The following is an 8894-nucleotide window of genomic DNA, read 5'->3' as shown; positions in this document are numbered from 1 at the left end:
ACTTGTAAATGAGACACAAGAATGTCAAACTCTCCGTGAGGAGCTTAAAAAACTTAGTAAGTATGACTGCACATTCTGAAGATTGGACAGGATATTAATTCCTTAGTCTAATGGTATGCTGAAATGCTTTAAGTTTTAAATAGGAGTTCAAAATCCATCTATCGACTACATTTGTTGTTTCTGCAAGTAGAGAGATGTTTTGCTTTTGTGTTCAAATCGGCTTTTTTTAAATGGAACTTTTGTTCTAATGGAAAAAAGAAACAACCTTGGTTTCTGATTTTTGTAGTAATAGTAGTACAGTGGGTTACGTATTGATCTTCACAATAAATGCCTCTACTCTGAGCATTGCATTAGTTTGCCACAATACTACCTAGTCCATCCACAGCAAAGTCTTGAATTCTATTTTTTTCTTATGTTGTTAAGGGAAGTTTTGGCTTAATTGCATCTGGAGAGTGAATTCTGTCATTATGTTACAGTGGAGGTCCCTCACTACTATTTCTTTTTATCCAACAGATGAACAGTTGAAGTCACTGAATGAGAAAAATAAAGAACTTGAAGCTGCTCAGGATCGCAGTGCAGCCATTCAGGTACTGGAAGAGCCTGTCGATAAGTTGAAAGGCTTTGGTTCACCTGTCTCATTGCAGAAAAGAATGCAATCAATTTCCAAACTGGGCCATATCAATATCAGTATAAATATGTACTGGTGTACGTATTTACATGTCCGTATGGCTGTGCGTACAGGAAAATAGTGTGGGTTTTTTAAGTAAATGCTGGTGGTTTAGTAAACTGAATTACAGGTGAACATATGTCAGAGTAGGTGCTTTTATTTCAGTCTGGATAGATTGTTTCATTCTAGCTGAAACCTGTTGTGAGGTGACTTTAAGCCGAACCTCAAAAATTGGACAAAGGTGTGAAGAAGAGTTGTGTTTTTTCCCCCATCCTTTCCCACACTCTGGCACAGTTTACCTTGCATTATGCTCAAAAGTCATGGGGTTTCAGGATGAGTCACTTCCACTGACTGATCCAGCAGACCACTAATTTTGAAGCAGGAAGCAAAAACATTATTAGAGTGATTTCTCCACAATGAGAAGACAGATCTGATTGTTTCCCCAGAGGGGCTTACCTGGGCCTAACTGAAGTGGTTTGTACTGACACCTTAGAAGGCAGAAGCAGTACTATAGCCTATAAATGATCCAAGAATATTGACTTTTATTTGATTTTTTTAATTGATTTTTTGCATGTGTTCATACTTTGGTTACTCTTTTAACTCTTATATTTAACAAAATAAAACTGTTTCAGTGAAGTCTTAACTATCAAAGCTGTCTTTCAAAGAATATTAAAATTAGATGCAGTTTTGAACAGATCCTGTTGCTTCTTTTGGATTTCTATTAGGCCTTCAGTTCATTTCATCTACTCTAAGTTCAATGGTTTTCATTCTAATCTTCATTCAAATACAGCTAGAACCAGAGGGAGTCTTGTGGCAGTCTGGACTTGTCTATGCCAATTGAAAAGCAAAGGCATGAAAACTACCTATTCAGTATAGAATCATTTAGGTTGGAAAAGACTTTCAAGATCATCGAGTCCAACCATTAACCATGCCTACTAAACCACGTCCTGAAGTACCCCGTCCACTCACTTTTTGAATACCTCCAGGGATGGTGACTCAACCACTTCCCTGGACAGCCCATGCCAATGTTTGACAACCCTCTCAGTAAAAAAATTTTTCCTAATATCTAACCTAAATCTCCCTTGCCTCAACTTGAGGCCATTTCCTCTTGTCCTATCTCCAGCCACCTGACAGAAGAAACCAACACCCACCTCACTACAACCCCCTTCCAGGTAGTTGTAGAGAGCGATAAGGTCTCCCCTCAGCCTCCTCTTTTCTAGACTAAACAGCCCCAGTTCCCTCAGCCGTTCCTCACAGGACTTGTGCTCCAGGCCCCTCACCAGCTTGGTTGCCCTTCTCTGGACATGCTCCAGCAACTCAATGTCTTTCTTGTAGTGAGGGGCCCAAAACTGAACACAGGACTCAAGGTGCGACCTCACCAGTGCTGAGTACAGGGGAACAATCACCTCCCTGCTCCTGCTGGCCACGCTATTTCTGATACAGGCCAGGATGCCGTTGGCCTTCTTGGCCACCTGGGCACACTGCTGGCTCATATTTAGCCGGCTGTCAACCAGCACCCCCAGGTCTTTCTCTGCCAGGCAGCTTTCCAGCCGCTCTTCCCCAAGCCTGTAGCGCTGCATGGGGTTGCCGTGACCGAGGTGCAGGACCCGGCACTTGGCCTTGTTGAACTTCATACGATTGGCCTCAGCCCATCGATCCAGCCTGTCCAGATCTCTTTGTAGAGCCTCCCTACCCTCAAGCAGATCGACCCTGCCTCCCAACTTGGTGTTGTCTGCAAACTTGCTGAGGATGCACTCAATCCCCTCATCCAAATCATTGATAAAGATATTAAACAGAACAGGGCCCAACACTGAGCCCTGGGGAACACCACTTGTGACCCACCGCCAACTGGGTTTCACCCCATTCACCACAACCCTCTGGGCTCGGCCATCCAGCCAGTTTTTCACCCAGTGAAGAGTACACTTATCCAGGCCATGAGACGCCAGTTTCTCAAGGAGTATGCCATGAGAGACAGTGTCAAATGCTGGTCTTGAAAGCTGCGTGATACCTCTCTCATCTTTGCTGTCTAATGTTATGTGATAGTGGCATTTAGCATTTAAGCACAAAGGGCCAGCTGGACATTAGTATCAGAGTGATTTATGGGGAAAAACAAAACATTAATTGAAATATGTTGGCTATTAGGCACTAGAAGAAAGAGGTACATTAACCTGCCTTTGTTTGAATTCCATACCCCGACATGATAGAAAAAATGGAAGCAGCTATGCTTTCATACTATGTAGTTTAGATTGATTCAGCTGCCCACTATAAAAGCCTCTTATCCCAGTTTTCAGTTGGCTGGGGTAACTTACTGTGGTTTAGCATGCTTCTCTGTGATGGTAAGTGTGCCAAGGTGGTATAGTGACTATAAACTGTTATAGAAAGTTGATCACATTTCTTTATTGCTCTTTTGCTGTTGGTTTTTTTTTTTTCAGAGCCATTTAAGTAGAGAAAAAGAAGAACTGGAAGCTGAAAAGAGAGATTTGGTTCGAACAAGTGAAAGACAATCTCAGGAAGTTGAACATTTAAACGGTATAGCCAAGAAGATATTAACAAAATATTTCACGTGATTTTGCTAAAGACATGCTTGAACAATTGAACTGATACGGAGTATCCAGTTTGTATAGGCAGCACCAAGTAATGGATTAGCAGGAAATAGTATTTAGAGAAAAGGAAACAAGGAAGGAAATTACATGCTAATTGCAGAAAAACAGAGCAGTTTAATGCTTGGTTTTGTAAATATAAAAACACATTATACAGTATCTTACTGTACAGTATACAATCACATACATTATATCTTGCTTATTCTCATTCTTTACAATTTAGTTAAGCTGAGTAATTAAAGCTGTTATCCAGTTAGCTTTTTTTAACACTGATTTCCCTCCTCCAGAGGATGTTAAACGCTTAAATGAAAAGCTTACAGAAGCAAGCACAGAAAAGGTGAAACTTCAGTTAAAGTTGGATGAACTTCAAACATCAGATGTTTCCATGAAGGTATGTAGTACTTTATATGCATAGTACATGTTAATGTTCTAATAAGTAGTTATTAATATGTGATGTAATCATCATTTTGTCATTATTGTCTTTGAAAGTAGGTCAAGTGTACTCCTGTTATTTATAACAAGTTATTTTATTATAAAATTGGTGGCTGTGACTGGAAATAAGATATATATTTATAGAAGGCAAGGGGGCGTGAAGTTGGGCAAGCATGTCCAAATCTCACTGGTGGCAATGGTGGCTGCTCCTGCACACTAGGAAGAGCAACTCCAGGTCTGTGAAGGCAGGTAGAAAGGAGAAGAATAACTGTGAACCTGCACCATTTCTCTGTAGGCAGAATAAACTCCATAAAAAGCTGAAAGAGAGGAGAAAAGAGAAGGAAAACTCTGATACTTTAGTTTATTTCCTTTAACTAGATATTAATCTAGTTAATGTTCCCAGCTAACATAAACTTTCAGGAAACTAACTCAAGTTTCAAGAGACTGGTAAGTCAGTATTACCAATGTAATAAGGAACACTGCCTGTCATTTGGTGCTATTTACCAAATTACAGTACATTTTTGCTACTCCTACTCTGATCGTACTACTTTGATTAGCTTCTTTATTTTCTGTGGAACCAGTAAAATTACACTATGCAATTTTCTTTTTAGTACCGTGAGAAAAGGTTGGAGCAAGAAAAAGAACTACTACAGAATCAAAACACGTGGCTGAATGCTGAGTTGAAAGCCAAAACAGATGAACTTCTACATACTGCCAGGGAGAAAGGCAATGAAATCTTGGAGCTTAAATGTAATCTGGAGAACAAGAAGGAGGAGGTAGTGTAATTGCTGAGTGCTTTTGCCATTTCTTATAAATTATACCTCCTGATTAACTGTATTAAACCGAACTGAGTACTTTAATAACTGTATTCAAATAAAAAAAAAATAAATGTTTTGCAATTAATAAGGAGGTGTTTTTTCTTTTAACTTGTGATTTTTAAGGAATACGTACAGTTACCATTATCTGGATTAGAAAAGTCAAAGATTTTAATTATAAGCTAGATGTGTTGGAGTAGCTGATAACAAAGCTTTATAACAGTATAATGCTATTAAAATGTATGGGAATACAGATCTTAAGAAGGGAAGGGACAGAAGGATCTGACTTAACATTCTTTGTGGGTTGGAGTGATAATATTTTTATTTTCCTGCAACAAAATACATGGCAGAATCAATGGCTGTATTTTGAAAATACACAGTTTCAGTGAGCTTCTGTTTGAGTACCTGAGCAGTTTCTTTAAAAACTGACACTTGGTCAGGTTTTCTGTGGCACTTAGCTCCACTGAGGCTTGTGGGTTTGTTTGGTTATGCATAATTGGAGCAATTTGGAGACTCTCACTTTTTCATTTAGCTGAATGCGTGGGAGCAAAGACTTAGAAAATGTAACCATTTATGCTCTTTCTGGAACTTTTGGGGTTTTTTAAAGTAAAAAACAATGAGATGGGTATTTTCCAAAATAAACTGGACTAGAAAGACAAATCTATACATAGTATTCTCATTTATTCTTTGAACAGGTTTCCAGAATGGAGGAACAGGTAAACAGCTTAAAACAGTCAAATGAAAATCTTCAGAAGCATGTGGAAGAACTTTTGAATAAACTGAAGGAGGTAAGATGACTTGAAGTATACATGAAACAGCATTACAGTTGCTTCTACAAATTAAAAAAACAAAATGTGTGAAACAGAAATAGTGGAATGCTCCCCCACTCTGTCTCTTCTTTAATTTACTAGGCAAAAGAACAGCAAGGTAGTATGGAGGAAAGATTCCACAATGAACTGAATGCCCACATAAAATTATCCAATTTATATAAGGTGAGTTTATTGATTCTGTTATAAGCATATACTAGTATTACTTGGGGATGAATCTTAGCATTAAATGTAATGCAGGCCAGTTTCAGGGGTTTTTTTCCCCACAAAATGTGGATCTGGGAAGACTACTTTCCACTGCAAAACACTGTGAAACATCCAAAAGGTTGTTCTTTGCTGCTGTCTTAGGGAGCATTTGAAATCTTACGTTGCTTGGATCATTTTGTAAATTAAGCAAAACTGGGGTTAAAATAGTAATTTTATGCTAACTGTTTTGAGGCTTCATGTTGGATGAAAGTGATGTGTTGGGAGGTAAAGGTTTGTATGTAAAATATGACTATGCAAGAGATTTTTCTGAGTTTGGTTAGTAGAAGTTCATTTCAAATAACACTGCAAGTGTTAGCAATCTGATTAAGACACAGCTGAATGTCATGTATTGTGTCAAATAAGCACCACCCAAAGAAGTAATTTTTGTTTGTTTTGTCAGCTCAAAGACTGAAAAATATCCTGTAGCATATTGACTAAGACAAAGTCAGCTAAAGAGGACAACTGATTGCTCTTTAGTTTACACATATTAGATTCATAGGTTAATGAGCTCTGTTTCCTGAGTTTTCTTGCATAGATACTCACATAAACATTCTACCCTGTTTAACTGTGAGGTCTACATTAATACTTGTCTGATTAGATGTAAATTGATGTCCCTTTATTGAACAGCAAGTCAATAGCTAACTTTTCTGGAGCATAATGTATTATCATTTACCTTTTAATTTGGTTTTGGTTTGGTTGGTTGTTTTTTATACTCCTACTCATTCATGCTTTTATTATAGAATCACTGATTTGAAGGAGCTTAAAGGTTTGTCTTCCGCTTAACATAGGGTTTGCTATGTACTTGTAACTTCTGATGTATTTGTCTGACCTGATATTAACAGCATCAAGATTGAGTGCCCTTCCATGGGAGCATTTCTGAGACTTCACTGATTAGCAGAAGTTGAATCAACTTTATTTCAGTTATCTCTAATGGATTTGTGGAATTGCTAAAGTATTGTACAGTCTTGCACTTGTGAGATCACTAACTGGAAGCAAAGCAAGTTTATATAAGATTCCCTAAAAATACCAAATTTTTCAGAATTATTAAAATTGAGTACTCAAAATTTCTCCAAATTTTCTTTAGCGAAGAGAAGGAACAAAGCCAGCACCAGCTATAAAGCAGCTAAAGGGCGTACATTTTATTTGTATTCGTCATATCAAATCAACGTCTGACACTTCTTACTCTCAGATGGGCAGTTTGCATCAAAGTGAGACTTAATCCAAGTGAAAAGAGAATTGTCCAGTCTAGGTGAATCTTTTAGAATTTTACTCAAAAATCTACATGTTCATAATTTTTTGTAAGTTTGAGCTTTCTTATAAAAATATAGTTGCTATGTACTAAAAGGTAAATAAAATGCTTTTATTTAGAGTGCTGCTGATGACTCAGAGGCAAAGAGCAATGAACTGACAGGAGCTGTAGAAGAGCTGCACAAGCTCCTGAAGGAAGCAGGTGAAGGTAAGCTGTGAGTAAGAAACGGCAAATGCAACAAAACAGTTGCGCTCCTTCGTAGCTGTCTTGATCCATTGAAAAATAGATACTGAGCGTTTATGAAACGAACTTCATCAGGCTTTTGGGATGGTGGAAATATCAGTTACTTTGTAACAAAAATTTTATGTGACTATTTGAATTTACTTGGGGCAGGAACTATTTTCATATATACCTGGAATTTTACTTTGGGTTTTGATGAGAGGATTTAATTTTGCAAGGTATGTCTTAATTTTAGTTTCTTGTTTTAGATTCCTTTTCACTGATAAAAGGACAGTTCATATTTTAGCCCTCTCCTAAGCAAAGGTGATAAGCAGCAGTTCATGCTTCTGTCATGCTACTGAGTTTTCTTATTAGCATGAACTTCTGCAGATCATACAAAGTTAAATTTAAAGTACATATGCAAATTCTGATCTTTTTAGAAGGAAAAAAAAAACCCAAACAAACCACCACTTGTCTGATTTAATTTTAGCTAATAAAGCAACCCAGGAGCATTTGGCCGAGGTGGAAGAGTCAAAAGCTGTAATGGAAAAAGAACTGAGAGAGAAGATCAGTAAACTGGAAAAGGAGCTGGAGAATGCTAATGATTTACTGTCCGCTACAAAGCGCAAAGGTACGGATAACACTGGGAACTAAAATACGGAAAGCCTCAGGCTTTCTATCATCTTGCATGAAAATACTATGCTGAATTTCTGCAGGAAGTAAGTGCATTCATCTTAAATCATCTTTGGTCATTTCTAATCATGAATTTTAGAAGCTTTTTCATGTATATGTGTGTGTATGTGCATATATATATGAAAATACATACTTCCCCCCCCGCCCACCAGAAAATGCATTTCTATCAAAATGTTTTTTTAAGTTTGTTTGTTAATCTGACTTATCTTTTTAAAGAAAAGGGAGAGGAAACATTTCCTTAAGGCTGAATTGTCATGCTTTTAATTATTATCTAGAGAGGGGAGTAGGGATGATAAACTATTCTTATTTTCCTCTTAAAAAAAACAACAACAAAAGAAAAAACAGAAAAGCTCTGTCCTGAAATTTCTATCTAACATTAAATCTTGCTCAGTATTCACTGTTATAATTCTGTCTTTTTATGTTGAAAAAGAATAGTTTGTTTGCTATATATAAGTAATTTCTAAAGGAAAGAGAGAGCAGAGCACAAAGGAATGGAGAGGCATGAAGTGTGTTTGCTGTATCCCTATGTTAATTTATGAAAGTAAACCAGTGCCCTGGCAGTTTGCTGAGAAATCTGATGTTAAGCTTTGCTCCCGCTGTTTCAGTTGCTTACATTCAGAAATGATCTAAATTTTAAGAGTCTAATAGCAAAAGCTTTTCAGCATTTCAAATTAAACTAGTAAGAGACACTGATAATGTATGACATGGAATACTGTACGTAATACCAGTCACTTGCACATGTGTCTGTATATTAAAGATTACAGAAAGCTCTTAAACCAGTAACTTTAAGGGCTTAAAATAGTAATTTAAAATACAGTAGTTATAAAGCACAAAGGTGAATGAAGACATTCTTTCTATTAATAAAGAATATTTATGATGGGAATTATTGCAGCTTTTTAATGGTAATTGGTGGGATTATATCTCCAGGAGCCATATTATCTGAGGAGGAACTGGCAGCTATGTCTCCCACTGCTGCAGCAGTAGCTAAAGTAGTCAAGCCTGGAATGAAATTAACCGAGGTAAGTGAGAAGAAACTTTGGTTTCAAGGCCCTTGAAATGCCAACAGAGAGATGCTAATCATGTAAGGGTGCAGACTTTATTGACTCTTTTGGATTTGGTGTAATGCCTGACTGAAGTTGACGAAAT

At 37.3% G+C, this 8894-nt stretch overlaps 1 protein-coding gene across 1 annotated transcript in view; it reads left to right on the top strand.

Moving 5' to 3' along the window:
* Positions 1-8894, top strand: part of TPR (translocated promoter region, nuclear basket protein) — a 44321-nt gene that overhangs the window by 1968 nt on the left and 33459 nt on the right. Inside the window, 10 exon segments of the mRNA XM_010580698.1 lie at positions 2-56; positions 514-587; positions 3100-3196; positions 3555-3658; positions 4311-4475; positions 5210-5302; positions 5426-5506; positions 6956-7043; positions 7546-7686; positions 8676-8767. Coding sequence (XP_010579000.1) covers positions 2-56; positions 514-587; positions 3100-3196; positions 3555-3658; positions 4311-4475; positions 5210-5302; positions 5426-5506; positions 6956-7043; positions 7546-7686; positions 8676-8767 — 990 coding nt within the window.

Source organism: Haliaeetus leucocephalus, unplaced genomic scaffold (assembly GCF_000737465.1).
Source record: "Haliaeetus leucocephalus isolate CR32 unplaced genomic scaffold, Haliaeetus_leucocephalus-4.0 Scaffold730, whole genome shotgun sequence".
Classification (NCBI taxonomy): Eukaryota; Metazoa; Chordata; class Aves; order Accipitriformes; family Accipitridae; genus Haliaeetus; species Haliaeetus leucocephalus.
This window is presented reverse-complemented; position numbering and strand designations above follow the sequence as displayed.